Source organism: Neocloeon triangulifer, unplaced genomic scaffold (genome assembly GCF_031216515.1).
Source record: "Neocloeon triangulifer isolate White Clay Creek 2 clone unplaced genomic scaffold, ASM3121651v1 ptg000011l, whole genome shotgun sequence".
Classification (NCBI taxonomy): Eukaryota; Metazoa; Arthropoda; class Insecta; order Ephemeroptera; family Baetidae; genus Neocloeon; species Neocloeon triangulifer.
In genome coordinates, this window is record NW_026775553.1 from 4,757,052 (window position 1) to 4,772,611 (window position 15,560).

The following is a 15,560-nucleotide window of genomic DNA, read 5'->3' on the forward strand; positions in this document are numbered from 1 at the left end:
GCCGAGCATACCAAATTCAGCAAAAGACCTCAACCTAAATTTATTCTATAATTATTTCAAAATTGCTGCGGAATCACGCAAATTAATTTATATATTTAATTACGTCGCAATATTTTTACCCATTCAAAGCGATTAAAAATTGGATGCAAGGACGATAGGCGTGTTTAAATTATCCAAGCATGAACCGGGCGAAGGGAAGGAACATCCGAATTATTGTGAATGGACGCGTGCGTGTGTTTTTGGCCACCTCTCATACGGAACGCAAACCTGTGAAGCTTTGCGCAACCATAAAAAAAGTAAATGAATCTGAATGAATCCTCTCTCAAGGTGGTACAGGAGCATTCGATTTGCTATTCTTTTTGATACAATTAGCAGCAGTTTTGTAACGAGAGAGAGTGAAAGTGTAGCAAAAGGCACCAAAATCATGGACCGCGACGCACGCCAACTTTTATTATGATATTTCAAATCGCTGGTTTTGGTCGGAGCAATTTTATTTTATGGCCCTTGTGAGCAGTGACACACAATATTGGCGATTGAAAAAGTGAAAAAAGACCGTTTTCAGTGTTAAAAAGTGAGATTGAAAGTGTGGTGGAAAGTTTCTTGAGTGCATATTTTGTGCACGCTAGGATTGGTTTTAAATATTAATTGCGTTTTTACGCACTGCTGTTTTTTCTTCTGCTATTGATTACGATCTTGCACTTTCCCCTTTATTAAGAAAAATCAAGTTCTTATTTAAACCAACAAGTGTTGTAATTGGAAGTCAAAGGTGTATCTAATTTAAAACGGAAGCACCTTAATCTATGAAAATGATCAAAGTTATGAAACTTCTTGGACGATTAAAATTGAAAGTTGCCATTATTTTTTTAAAATGCAATTGAATTTTTCTCTTTGTAAGAAATATATTTTATTTCTTAATTTCATATTTAATTTTTATATATAATAATTACATGAAAATTCATTAAAAGCTGTAAAAACATAAAAAAAATGTCTCTCTTCGTACGACTCTAATAGTCTGTCATTGCCTTATTCCATATTCTTTGTCACCATATAAAAACTGTTTGCGATTTTTCCTTTTTTGCTTACTCTAAAATCGCTTTGCTTGGCTCTTTGCAAGATGAAGAATTGGTCGAGTCAGCGCGAATTGTTTAGCGCAGTTATTAAAAAATAGCATGTGCTGCTGCAGGGCGCCGTTAGCATGTGGCCTATTCAAAGCAAAACACCTGTTGCCGCAGCAGCAGTGCAATTTGTAGTTTAGTGCGACGATTAAATGAAAAGCTGGCGTCGTTAGAAAATAAATATATAAATCACCAGGAAATAAATCAACGAATTAAAAAAAAACTTCCGCATTTGAAAACTGAATCGCCTTATCTCAAACGCTAACTTTAGATTTTTAAATGTCTGCTTCAAAATTCAACCAAACGAATGGTTAAACTTGAAACAATAAAATAGTCTCATTTCCCTGCCATCTGGGTTCAAAAGTTGTTCAGTTTAAGATTGCATGTATTAAAGAATGAGTGACATAATTTTTGTCCTTTATCCAGCTTGGCAAGAACGGAATCACTTTTATTGAAAAATTGGGCTTTTCAGTTTGATTAAATTGTTTGCTAGAGCTGGTTGTCAACTCTTTCCTAATGTTCATTTCCTTTTTCATATTTTTTTGTCGGCTTGTTTTGAAAGAATAAGAGAATAAAAAAATTAATGAGAATAAAACCAAGCCAAATAAATGTGGTTACCCTCACTAGAAACCTTACCGGTCTGAATTCTGTATTTATTTAAAATTGAGAACTACAAAAAAAATTTATTTTTATGATCCTGCCAGGAAGCATTTCATTGTTTAAAGAAATTCATGTCAACACAGAAGTAAAAAATGAAGCAAAATAATTAAAATAATATATATTTGAACTCACCTTTGGTGGCGACGCGCTCCCTGGCAGGGGTGGCGATCCCTTGGGGGCGGCGGGGGTCTTCGGGAGGCTCCAGGTGGAGTCGTTGCTGTTTTCGGCGAAAAAGTAGACGCGACCCTCGCTGTCGCTCGGGCTGAGCCACTGCAACACAGAGATGGTGGTCACTCCATCGTCCTCGAACACACTATCCCGTTTCAGTTTCATTTTGAAGTTAATTTTTTTCTGAGCAATAAACGGAAAAGGAGAGTCTAAAAGCGACAAGTCGTCATCGCGGTCGGCGGAATTGTGAGCGCGGAAGTGTCTGGCAACGAGCGAGTGGTGCTCGGGATTGCCACGCTCTGCTGCTGGATTGTAATTATGAAATGGAAAAAGAGCGAACGGAGCGACACAATCAACACGCACGCAGGCTCGGCTGGAGGAACTCGCGGCGCAGGGGAGGCTGCGATTTGGTTCACGCACTCCCGGCGAATTTGAAAATGAAAATTTCTGCATTATATTTAACGATATGAAAAAAAAATTCAGTGAGGACCACAAGGTTGAATTATTTTAACAAAAAAAAAAAAAACCTTGGTGTTCTTTTCGAAACCCTATATTTATGCTATCTGTTTTCAAAATATCCATAACTGAGCGAGCAATTTTTTTTTTTGACAAACTTTCGTTATTATTTAATATTATTTTGATGTCCCACACTTTTTTGCGGTAAATCAAAATAAACCAAACAATTGTCTTATGAAGACCATTACATAGTTGTATTCTACCCTAAGTAAAGTAATAAATTTAATAATTAAATTAAATTGAAATAAAATCATTAAAAATAATACTATATTTGGGTTTATCAGTTTCAACCGAACAAGCTGATTGGATTGCAATCGCCTGGTGAATAATTCTGTCAGGGCTAGGCGTCCATGGAATTAATTAAAACGCAGTTAAAACAGCTGCCGGTGTCATACTCCAGAAAAGGTAGCTGTTTCGCTCACTGGAGCGGCGAGTTATTGTTTTTGTCTGGCAATTGCCGCCAACTCATGAAGTCTGCCGAGACAATGACTGAGTGAGTTGAACTTGAGCGTTGATTGCAAATTGCTAAATTCTGAATTAATTAAACCGAGTAAATTGAAATACTTGCAATTAAGGTAGGCGAGAGCAATAGAGATAGAGACTGGAGGCGAATAGCAAATAATGATAATGTGATCGAAGGCAACGAGCTGCTAAAATGTCAGAGCGATTAGATAACGCAGCAGTCAAATGAGTATTCTTGTAATTCGCTGAAAAACCGAGTGCAGTTTCGGTGACGCCACCAAATAGGGGACGTGCGGAACAGGTTGGTTGATGAGTCGTTTTTTCGCGTCTATTTTTTGCCAGCCACAGAGTCTGGTGACACGAAAAGCGGCGTCACCGCAAACAATACCGACCAACGTGAGTTGCACTGCGATCACATAATGACGAGTTTCATTACTTTTGAAGAATGCACTCTGCTTTAATTCAAACGTTTCATGATCGTTGTAATTTCGAATTTAACTCAAGTGGAGGTTCACTGTCTCTTGTGCACCGATTAATTAAATGCAAAAGATTTAAAAGGGCGTCGTGTCGTCGGCCGAGATCAAACTCAGCGGCGAACAAAGGAAAAGAGGGAAGTAGTATACTATACAACGTGAACCAGTTGCCTTTATGAACCGTTTCGTTTCATATTACAATGTAGTGCTCATAGGGGGGAAAAATTCGCGCCTGGCGTACCCAAGAAAATAATTCGCGCCTCGGCCGTTCATGTGGTGCTCATAAGAATCGCGCCCCTGGCGTACCCAAGAAAAAAATTTGCGCCCCGGCAGCCAAGTTGCGCCACTTCTCCTACCGCCTGTTGGTTTTTGCGCTTGAGGAAAAATTTCCATGCGTGCCTCGCATGGCGCGATGCTGATTTATTTATCGTCTCATAGCAGTACAAGTTACAAAAAAATTGAGCAGTGTATTTAACTACTGGGTGCAAGCAAGGAAAAATTTTCATGCGCGCCAAGCGTGCGCGTGGCTGCTTCCTTCTTCGTCTCCTAGCGGGCAGCTACTGACTAAAAATTGAAACATAGAGAGTGCGGGGTTCCAGCGAGATAAATTTTACTCTCACTCCGGCGCGATGCTGTTCGTTTTTTTATTCTTCATCTCCAAGCGTTGGCTACATAGAAATTGGGCAAGGGCTTGGGAAAGCATTGATGCATTTTAACTGGGTGCGCGCAAAGAAAAATTTTAAACAGGGTAAGCCTGCTGCTGCTTTTTTTATTTTTCGTCTCATAGCAGTCAGCTGCTGGTTCGATTAAACATGTGTTAAGTGCATGGGTTGCCCGCGGAAAAATTGCACTCGCGCTCTGGATGCTGTACGTTTAATTTTTTCGTCTCCGAACCCAGAGCACGAGAATAAAATGCGGGTGCTACTGCAGCTCAAGAAGGCTTTTCTATAACGTGTAAAAACATCAAGCAAAAAAAATTATGAGAGGTTGTGCGTGCTGCAACGTGAGATGAAAAACCACGTGAAGTCTTCTGAGAAGAGCGCATAGTTAAGAGTGTTATTTCTAAAAAATCAGCACAAGTAAAATGTAAGGTCCGACCATAATTGTGCGGCGTATTAAAAAAAACGCTAGTGAAATAAACGAGGGATATTCATCGACGATAAAATAAAATAAAAAGGAGAGGTAAAATAAAATTAGATAGCAAAGGGAAATAAACTTGGTAAGAAAATAACTGAAAATTTGAATTTACTCTGGGCAGTTGAAAATACGTAAATAAATAATTGCTCTGGTTTAAAAATTTATAATAATTCACATAGAGGCAGAGACCTCTGCATTAATTGGAATGTCCGCGGTTATTACATATGTGACGATCAGTTTCAATCTTGGAGTCGAGCAATGAACAGGGGTGTTGTGTGAGCAGCGTGTGCATATTTAAAAAAATGGACCAAGAAGAAAACGGCGGCGCTGATTCTGCGGCGACGGCGGCTCCGCAGCAAGAGCGAGAAAACGTGAGCAAATTTTAAGCTATAGAAAGCATGGCAAGTTGCACAGGAAAATTTTTCTCACAGCTTTCGGAGAAAATTTAATTTTTTTACTTACGCACGCAGCATTTGTTAAATTGAATTGCTAAACCAACTGTTGTCGCAGCGAGACGCGGTGACGGAGGCGGAGCTAGCAGTGCAGTCAATCCTTTGCGAATTTTCGGTAATGCGATTTTACTTGAGGGCCCACTTTTAATTTTTTGTTCCAAAGGATTCGCAGCCCTCAAGGAGTAGTGCGCAGTACGAATTAATAAACGAGCTTTATGACTTTCCGAGTACTTCTCAAGATTGTCCGAGCATGCCTATACTGGACGAATTGATGGAAAGTGTGGTAAAAGTAGAGGTATATATTTTTAAAACGAGGCGTGTGAAATTTATTTTATTATCTCAACACGAAATAATTAATGTTTGAAATTTTGTCAGCAGGTCGAAAGTGGTGTTCAGTCGAGCGAGGTAAATTCTAATTTTTAAATCGGAATCCATTTAATAAAAATTTTTCAGGAAGGAGAAACAAGCTCAACTTCAAGCGTCAGCAGCAGCGGCCAGAGCAAAGATGATGAAGTATTTTAAAAATAGCATGAATATTTTATCTGAATTCTTTCTACCTTTAAGGAAAAGGCGAGTCAAGAAAATGAGCGCGATTGCGATGCAGGGACGAGTGGCCTACCGCTGATAAAGAAATCAGATGATATAATTAATGTGACGAAAAAGGACGAGGGTGGCAAAAAGTTGGTTAAGGTTCTGAAGAGGGGTTTCTTCGAGGTATGGTCATTAAATAAAATAAAATATTTTACCCGATTTATTGTTCGTGTAGAATAAAATAGCGAAGGAGATAGAAAAACGCCCAACTAAGAAAACTCAAGGGGCTGCTCAGCCGGTAAATACGCTTAATTTACACGAAAATATAAAAGATATTGAGACCAGGATAGAGCAATTAAGCCCAAAACAGCCGTCAAATTTTAAAAATCTATTCTATTCTTATGAAAGTATTTAACAAAATAGATTTATAAGAGATGCGATCAAAACATTGGTCAGACGAATAGAATAGAAAATAAACCGGTCAGGTGCTGAGTGGGTGTTACCCCAAATAATACTTTAATACTTATCGGCGCCGATGGACCTAATAATTTAGTTAATTAATGTGCCCGCCTCTGCTTGTTTGTTTGAGGACTTAACAACCCTTTCTTGGCACAATTTAAAATTTTTCTAGATATATATGGAAGTAACGATTGAATTTCAGCTTTTTTGTAGCTTTTCTGGTAGTGAAGGGACAGAATTAATTACATAAAAAGATAATTAAATTATTATCAATTAAAAAAACGAAATTAGAAATTTGTTAGAAATAAAAGAAATTATTTCGTTTTAAATTAGTACTTGTCACTATTCGACTTAACGTGGAACAGACAGATTGGGTGATTTTAAAGAATGTTAATTTTGGGAAATTTTCACCCTCAATTAATATTTATTATTTTTTATTATCACATCTAACCTTTTACACCGGATTTGTCTCAAATGTCTCGCGTCTCGGAACATAATTCTACGTAAAGGTGATTAGCTACAATTACTAATTTAATTATTTCTCCCGTAGCGAGTGGTTTCTTTGGATTTTGAATCCTCAAAAAAAATTTCATTTTATATTTTTGGGCTGGCCGCGGCGGCCAAATATTTTTATTTGGCATTTGAGCAAATATCTGCTAGCTGTGATACGTGATATCCAACCTTTATCGTCCATTTTTTTTTTTTATAAATCTAAAAACATTTTTTTTATTCGCCCAAGAAGGATAAAAAATAAAATAATTTAATATAATAATGTTATTGCTCTTGATATTGCTTTCCATAAAAGCATGACTCGTGTCAAAAGTTTTGAACTGAGCTAGTGTTAGCGCGCGCACATAATTTTTGAACACCATTGGGCAGACTCCTTGTGAATCTATTTCCCACTCTCCCATTGGTCCTTCCTTATAAATCTATTAACCAGAATTTGGCTCGGCCAAATTCTTAAATAGATTTATAAGGAATTTGGATAGATGTATAAGTTCTTACGCATCTATTTTTCGGCCAATCAGCATCCAGCTTTTCTTATGCTTCAATTCTATTTAGAATAGATTTTTAAAAATTGACGGCTGTTTTGGGCTTAAGAAAAAGAAAATGCTTACTACTCAAAATGGAAATAAAATTTTAAAGCGCAAAATAAAGGGACTTCATGCTGCTCGAAAATTGGAAATTGAAAAATTCGACGAGAAGCTTGAATTATTAAAAGCGGACAGCCAATCTGCTCTTGAAACTCACGAAGAGCTTAACAAGAAATTTTACAGCCATTGCACAGAAGTTAATGAATTGCAAAAGCAGATCGACGCACTTATTGAGAAAAAGACAATTTTGGAGTCTGCGGGAGCAAAAATTGAAGAAGACCGAAAAAAATACGGTTTGCTCTGGTCGTCTAAGGTCGACTCATGCAAAAAACTGGAAATTAAACAATCATTGGTATGTTAATTTAAAAATTATTAAGTAATTAAATATGAAACAAATGTAGGCTCAAAAAGCTTTTGAAGAGGAACTTCAGCAAACTAAAGAAGATTTTGCCATGCGCATCGAAGCAGATGCACGAATGCGCGATGACTTAATTGAAAAGCTTTCTGCTTCTTTGCGAATAGCGGAGATGGTTAGTTCTTTTCTATTTTATAGCACAGTAACAACTTTTTCTCAGTTTAGCAATGTTTGTTTGAAATTTATTTTTGTAACCGATTTTCTTGCAGCGTGAAAAAGCTAAGCAGAGAAATAACGAAGACGCCGCTGGGCGCACCCAAGAGAGTGAAAATATGGATGAGCATCCAATGGTTGAACTCAAAGTAATTTCAGGGTAGATAATAAATATTTTTTTTATTCAGGAAATTTTACAAGCTGACGCGAAAGAGGCGGGGCAAAGTACTGAAGTGCAAAATATGGAGGAGCAGCCAATGGTAAAACATAAATTTATTTAAGGGAAGATAATAACTTTCTTATTCAGGAAATTTTGCAAGTTGTCGAGAAAAAGGCAGAGCACAGTGCTGAAATGCGAAATAACCTTAATGAGGTATGAATTGAAATATTAATTTAAACATATATAAGATCAAATAAAAAAAAAATATTTGCAGAGTGCCACTGGTGAAGCTCGCATGCAGAAAAAAGTGAGTTTCTATTTAAACATGAATTGCAAATGATTCGAATTATTATGTAGGCTGCAAAACGCAAAAGCCACACAGTGAAGGAAAATAAAACGGGCAAGAAAACCAAAATGGTGGAGGCAGCGGTGCCACGGCCGAGCAGCGAGTACGATTGCGAGACTGCGGCAGCGACCCTTTACGAAGGTCCACTGCGCAAATTGCTTTGCGTGAATGAAGATGTTTCAAAGAAATTACTTGACCTGGACCAAATATACAACGGCACGGCACTCGGCAACGACATAATTATGTGTATGAAGGTCCAGCAGGCTCAGCAGAAAGTAAATTCTGATTGTAATGTTTTTTTCTGTGAGTTTTATTGCTTATTTTTTAGAAGCGAAAAAAATTAAAGGAACTTATAAACAAAATAATTGGTGTGAAATCAGAACAACTCACTGAGATTGAAAAACCCGATGCATTTGGTTTTTCGGAGCGTCAAATCAAAAACAGCGGCCTCGCGAAATCAGCCGTAAGTTTAATTTTTGCGTTATAAATATTTTGTAAAACTATTATATCATGCAGACTAAAAATAGTGAGATGAGAAGTGATTTGCGCCACCTCTACACAGAGTTGAGGATTGTGAGTTTTATATTTTCAATTCATCATAATTACTTAATCTACTTTCTTGTCCTAAGGTGGTGCACGACTTCGACAGGCGCTACACGGCCATTCTTGCTAAAACTCGAAAGGAAGATGAAAAGCATAAGCAAAATGAAGTAGTTCGCAAATTGTTCAGTCCAAATGTAAGAAAAAATTAGATTCATTTGTAAAACAACTCAGGTGATTTTTTAGTGAAAATAAATTATCCACTTGGGAAAGGAGGCTGAATGACGTCTGGAGTTATAGCCGATTGCAAAATAGATCGACATTACTTTAAGTGTATTAACATCTAACCTTGTGTATGTTTGTTTGCGGTAGAAATAGCAATGCTTTGTACTTAATAAAAATAAATGCTTAATCAAATTTCTCTGAGCATTACTTTAAATTAAATACCTAAAACTGCGTTATTATTATTTTAGCAGCAAGTTGGCTCTGGAGTTACGGAAGGCGACGAACAACAGAGACAGGTTGAAGATAGGCAACGTTTGAGACAAGTTCACGATATTATTGAAGCGCATCAGGAAAGCAATACGTCCGAGTTGGAAGAAGAAGAAGAAGAAAGCGAAACTACGGAGAGCCAAAAACCTTACGAAATTATCCGCAGAAATGAGCATACTCACGAAAAATTTGCAATTCATAACTTGCGTCTGGATGTAAAAATATCAGACCAAGTGTTGGAGAGTGACTTGGGCTTACTGCAAGTTTTGGAGCAACTTATAAATACCGAGGTTCTAAACGTGGGCTCTCCTGAAGACTATGTGGGACTAAGATTTTTAACATTACCCGAGGAGGACGAGATTTTCTTACCATTTCGAAAGAGATCTCAAGTCGACTCTGAAGCTATTTTTGCTCAGATATTTAGAATCACACAATCAAATCGAGAATTTCTAGCTTCAAATCGTTTTCGGCTAGAAATTGTGCATGTCCCCGATATGGAGGGGCGTGGACCTCGAAATAATAGGGAATACTGCGAAATGAAAAGTGTGATTAAAGTAAAAAATTTAGCTGGAAAAAGACTTAATGCCCTGAGAAAAAACAAAATTTTAAAGGTTGATAATACAACGCTATGTATGCTGTATGCTGTGATATTAGGCGTCGAATACAACGTGTATTTATCTGCAGGACATCTCGTTGGAAAATCACGTTGGACTCAAGCACGTAAACAAAGCTCGCTTTCATTTGCCCGTCAAGTTGACAGTCTAATTGATAGCTTAAGCGATTCTTTGCCCAACGGATCTAACTTTGAGATCCTACAACGAGTGCAAGATATTTTGAGTGACGATTACAAAATAATTGTTTACGGCGGAAGAACGCTCGAGAGTCGACTGTTTGGGAATGATTTTCAACCCGGTGACGAGAAAAAGAAGAAGATTTTTCTCTTGTATGATAGAGAATTGAAACACTTCGACATGATAAAAAATCCCGCATGTATGATGGGTTTCAGAATATTTTGTGACTATTGCGAATCTTGTTATCTCAGTAAAAAGCACAAAAACTGTAGAGGGGCATTGTGTGCAAAATGCGAAGGTTTCTGCAAATTGGACCCGGGAAAGAGAGAAACGAAAACTTGCAGCGGATGCAACATTGAATTTTTCACAGAAAATTGCTTCAAAGGGCACTTGCAACGAAGAGTGTGCGAAACCAGGCATGTTTGCTCCGAGTGTGGTTTTTTCTACAAACAAAGCTCTCTGAATAAAAACAAGAATAAGATCGTGCCACACGAATGCTACACTTCTTTGTGTAGAGTATGCAACACATACGTAAAGCATCCGCATTTTTGCTTTTTGAAAAAATCGAAACAGCCAAAATCATTAGAAAAACAAGACGAAACTGTCATACTCAGCGCGTGCGATTTTGAAACAACTCAGTACGAGGAAGTGAAAAAAAATTGCTTTGTTCATCGCGTCAACTGTATAAATGTTCAGAGTGTGTGCAGATTTTGTCGCGATAATGAAAATGAAACGGAGTGCAACGTGTGCGGCTCTCGAGATCAAACTTTTACTGACTTTGACGAGCCGGGGAAAAATGTTATTCGTGACCTTTTAGAATACCTAGATAAAAAAGGACAACCAAAAGACTTGGAAGGTGGACAAAAGCGCCGAGCGATGAAGCATATTATGTTGATGCATAACAGTAAATTTTTCGACGGTAGTCTTTTGTTAAGAGAAATATTCGCAAACAAGGACTGGAAAGTGAAGTCGATTGTTTTGAGTGGAATGCAAATTTTGCTGTTAGAAATTCAAAATGTGAACAGCGGGACTGAAGTCAAGTTGATAGATTTTTTATCATTCGTCCCATATCCTTTAGCGAAATTGCCAAAGTGTTTAAAACTAGGTGAAGATTTGGCCAAAGGAAATTTTCCGCACTTGTGTAATGAACCGAAAAATTACAATTATAATCAACCTCATCTTCCACCGTTGGAGTTTTACGATGCGGAAAATATGGCTGTGTCGAAAAAAGCAGAATTGCTCGCTTGGTACGATGAAGAAAATAAAAGACTGCAGCAAAATGGTGAAAATTTCGATTTTCAAACAGAGTTAATCAAGTTCTGCAGGCAAGACGTCACGATTTTGCTTAAAGCAATGCTAAAGTTTAGAGAGTTTTTTGTGGGATTCGGTGTTGAGCCTTTTTTAGAAACATTTACGATCGCCTCTCTTACGAGTTTAGTCTTCAAAAGGTTAGACTACCGAGATAAAACCATTGGAATAATCCCGCAAAACGGCTATCGCACAAAACAACAAAGCAAGTTCGGTTTGAAATATATGCGCTGGCTGGAGATGCAGGGAATCTCTGATATACTACATGCTGGTAATGGCAAAGAAATCGTTGTGCATGGAGCACCAGTTGACGGTTTCCGTCAAGATAAAAATACAGGCAAGATCACAATTTACGATGCCTGTGGTTGTTACTGGCATTTTTGCGCTGACTGCTATCCTGACGCTGCCGCGAAGGATTTTTCGACTGCAAGAATAACAGACACAGGCATCACAAGACGTTTGAAAACAACTGCGAGGCACGCGTTTTTGAGGCGCAAAAATTTTAAGGTCGAAGTAATGTATGAATGCCGCTTTAACAGAATGTTGAAAAATCAACCAGAGATAGCAAAAATTCTGGCGGAAGATCCTACAGTGCTGAAAGGTTTTCTAATGCCCCGAGCCGCACTCGCCGGTGGTAGAACTAACGCATCCAAGCTTTATCACAAGGTGCAGCACGGTGAAAAAATCAAATATTATGATTTTACGTCGCTCTACAGCTTCTGCAATAAGTATTTGTCTTACCCCGTTGGTCACGGTGAAGTTTATATTGGTCGAAATTGCCCGCCAATAGAAAGTATCAAGGGCTTGGTGTACTGCAAAGTGCAGGCTCCAGGAAAATTGAGGTTTCCCGTGCTGCCGGACCACATTGACGGAAAATTAGTGTTTCATCTCTGCACGAAGTGTGCGAAAAATAAAAATAAAGAGTACTGCAAGCATTGCCCCGAAGATAGAGCCATCGAAGGAGTTTGGTGCACAAACGAGTTGGATTTGGCAAGAAAATTTCACTATCGAATCATGGAAATATACGAAGCATACCATTTTCCCGAGTTCTGCAAGTACCAACCGAACGTAGTCAACGGTTTATTCAACACTTTCGTGGACCGATTTCTAAAACTGAAACAAGTACGGAACTTATATTTTTGTGGAGCCCTACAGCATTTTTTTCTTTAATAGGAAGCTAGCGGCTGGCCTAAGGCTGACATGAGCGCAGAAGAAAAAGTACAGTACTTGGCTGAGTTTGAGCGGCTTGAGAAAATAGTTTTGAACCCCGAGAGAATAGAAAAAAACGAAGTGCTGCGAACGCTGTCAAAATTATGCCTGAATAGCTTGTGGTAAGAAATTTTGTTTGGTTTCAGAGCACTTCAATATTTTTTTATTTTTTAGGGGCAAATTTGCTCAGCGAGAAAATCAACCAAAAACCGCGATTCTCAGCGAACCACGAGAGCTTCTGCAATTACTGAACGCACCTAATGTGTCGATTACTTCTCTATTGGCTGACATTGGGGAGAAGATTTTGATTAATTACCAAGATGAAGCCGCTGTGTCTCGGAACACCAATGTCGTTATCGCAGCATTCACTACCGCGCACGCACGGTGCCAGCTTTACAAATTACTTCACATGGCTGGTGAAAACACGCTTTATTTTGACACTGGTGAGTTATTTTATTTATTTTGCTAAAAATTATAATCTTACGCTATAATTTCTTTTTTTACAGACAGCATTATTTACGTTGAAAAAGATGACCAGCCGATTTTCAAAGTTGGTAGCGGTTTGGGCGAACTCAAAGATGAGATTTTCGACGAGTACGGAGCAGGAGCAAAAATCGTCGAGTACGCCAGCGGAGGTGCGAAAAACTACAGCTACGTCGTGGAGAAGGCGGACGGAACAAAAAAACAAGTCCGTCGAATCAAGGGAATCACGCTGAAGGCAAACAACCAAGAAGAGACCTCCATTGAAACACTTAAAATGCTGATTGACAATGAGGACGAGTCTGTGCGAGTCAATTTTTTGAGGAGAATCCAGAGAACCAGCGAATACCAGATTTACTCTGCCACAGAAACGTCTAAGCTGCTACGTTTGGTGTATGACAAAAGGTGTCGCGCTGTAGGTTCATACCTAACAAGACCATGGGGAGAAATTGAAGGCGCCCAAGAGCTCGCTCCGAATCCGAACATTGAAATTGAAGGATGGCAAGTTAGGGATTATAATCCTTGAAATAAACGATTGAAAACAAACTTCTGTTTTTCTATTTCTAATATCCTAAAACTATGGTTAGATTGATAGAAATGAAAACTTTTTGTTGTTTAAAAAATTGTTTTTTATTCCAACGGTATTTTTTAATTCTGTCCAATAAGCCACGGAACACAATAATTCTTGATCTGCAAAAAGGTTCCAACTTGATCAAATGTTGCCGGTGGATGCTGTTCTTCGGCGTTTTTCTCCAGACCGATGTCTTCTAGCTTGATGTTTTGCAGTGCGTTTTGAACAAACATTTGGTCTGCAGGCTGGTCGCTCAACCAAATTTTTTCACTCACGTAAGCGCTGAGGGCGTTGAAAATACGCGTGGTCTCATTCTGGTAACTCCTCAAGGATTCCATTGCGTGCTCGAAAAGATTCAAGCCATTGACGAAATTTTGCCAAGTTTCTTTGCTGAGTCCAATATATTTTTCTTCCTCTGTAGCCACTCCTCGACGGAAAGCGACAACAGGCTTTCCGTACAAATAAGTGAACTCGACGTAATTTTCGTCGCCCAGATGGACAAACTGCCCGTGCTTTTCTACTGGGCTTTCAAAAAATTTCGTGATTACTGCCGAGGTTTCGACGAGTTTTACCATGGAGGGCACATCAAGCTTGATGCCGATTTTTCCAGGAGTACCCAAAATAAGAACTGGAGAAAATGCGAGCGATGGATCAGCGGCAATGATGACTTGTTTTGTTGCGCTCCAGTTGAGTGGATACTTGGTGCGATGAATCAAGCCAGCGTTGATCTTTTTTTCCTCGACATTCTGCGACTTGCTGGGGCCCTCAGCGAGATCCTGTTGTTGAAATTTCACTTGGCCGCTGCGGGCTGTTGGTTGATAAAATTTTTGCTGCGTAGGAAAAAGCCTTCTCTGCCACGAAGGGGCAGGAAGTTTTCCTCCCGCGGTCTTCCTTTGCATCTTGGTTTTTGCAGACTGAAGATTTCGAATTAACGCAATCACATATGTAGTTATTTTTCGCGCATGGCATTTAGATGCTCGTGCAGCATTATTGTGGCTTTTTCTATAATATCATCATTTGTCTGCCTGTTCTTGGTCATTAATTTACAAAAACTTTTACAGTAACCCATTTTATTGGCTAAAAAGAGTAAACAGTAACCACCACAAACGTTGCTTACGATACTTTGATAGCACCGTTTATTGTGTGAAAAATTATTTCCCATTCTTTTTAAAAAATTGAGGTGGGATTTTCTAAGCGGCGACCGACCGAAACTATCAAAGTAAAAACATTTACCAGTTCGAGAAACAAAAATGGCTGTCCAATGCCCAGTTTTTTTATCGTGGTTTTCATCGTGGGCAATTATAGCCATTGGTTTGCTAGATTTTTTCTTCGGTAGGCGGTCTGCTGCATACACTCCCGTATGATATTTTCCACTCGTGGTTCTATTGATAAGATTCAAGCAGTTTTTTAACGTGTCCGTTTCCATTGATCCAATTTTTTATTTCTTCAACGCACACGTATGCGCAGTGAGCAGTTTTCGAGATGTGAAGAGAGCAAGCATTTCCTGGGCTTTTTATCCTCACACTGGGACAACCGTGGAGAGTTAGGTCCACAATATTTTTGTCAGGCAGTAGCATTTGTAAATATTTTGCTTTTTCCTTGCCTTTCGTGCAGACGACAGGGTAATTCGCGGTCAACAATTGCAACTGGGATTCGAATTCAGGAATATATATGTTTCCAGTGTTCCAAGCCACGCAGTGATATTTCCAAATAACCCAGTTTGCTGTTTTCTGGTCGCTGGCAGAGAGCTCCTCAAAATTACATGGTGGTTTAACCACAAAAGTTTCCACTACATTTTCACCGGATCCCATCAAAACCACCTCCTTGGGCACAAACCGGCCATTGACTTTAAAGCCTTGAACGTCAATCACGCAGTACATCTCGAACCTGACTGTTGTAAAGTGCAAAACGGAATCACTTATATTGCAAGTAAATTTCGCGATTTCTGTCGATCTCCATTGTTTGGTTGCTTTCAGTGTACATTATTAAATTCGCCACACAGGGCAGGGCCTCTGCAAACGTTATTTC

At 38.8% G+C, this 15,560-nt stretch overlaps 3 protein-coding genes across 6 annotated transcripts in view; 2 read left to right on the forward strand and 1 right to left on the reverse strand.

Moving 5' to 3' along the window:
* The window catches only part of LOC132196214 (rho GTPase-activating protein 27-like), a 60,574-nt gene that overhangs the window by 3,445 nt on the left and 41,569 nt on the right, over nt 1-15,560 (reverse strand). For all 3 annotated transcript variants that reach the window (XM_059618714.1, XM_059618716.1, XM_059618715.1), the window contains one exon: nt 1,908-2,045. In XM_059618714.1, coding sequence (XP_059474697.1) covers nt 1,908-2,045 — 138 coding nt within the window. The remainder of the gene's footprint in view (nt 1-1,907; nt 2,046-15,560) is intronic.
* Nucleotides 2,488-9,034, forward strand: LOC132196217 (uncharacterized). Its single transcript, XM_059618719.1, has 17 exons — nt 2,488-5,098; nt 5,147-5,278; nt 5,359-5,388; nt 5,437-5,496; nt 5,548-5,697; nt 5,750-5,812; nt 7,120-7,419; nt 7,469-7,597; nt 7,692-7,772; nt 7,824-7,895; nt 7,943-8,008; nt 8,070-8,102; nt 8,153-8,416; nt 8,470-8,604; nt 8,658-8,714; nt 8,771-8,878; nt 8,928-9,034. The coding sequence occupies exons 2-17, from the start codon at nt 5,234-5,236 to the stop codon at nt 8,928-8,930; spliced, it is 1,596 nt and encodes a 531-aa protein (XP_059474702.1). The 5' UTR covers nt 2,488-5,098; nt 5,147-5,233; the 3' UTR covers nt 8,931-9,034.
* LOC132196213 (uncharacterized) lies at nt 9,668-13,679 on the forward strand. 2 transcript variants are annotated; one of them, XM_059618712.1, is made up of 4 exons: nt 9,668-12,394; nt 12,446-12,603; nt 12,656-12,924; nt 12,988-13,648. In XM_059618712.1, exons 1-4 carry the CDS (start codon nt 9,668-9,670, stop codon nt 13,485-13,487), a joined length of 3,654 nt encoding a protein of 1,217 aa, XP_059474695.1. In that variant the 3' UTR covers nt 13,488-13,648. The 2 variants fall into 2 exon arrangements, with proteins under 2 accessions (XP_059474695.1, XP_059474696.1); XM_059618713.1 differs by having other exon boundaries at nt 12,251-12,603; nt 12,988-13,679.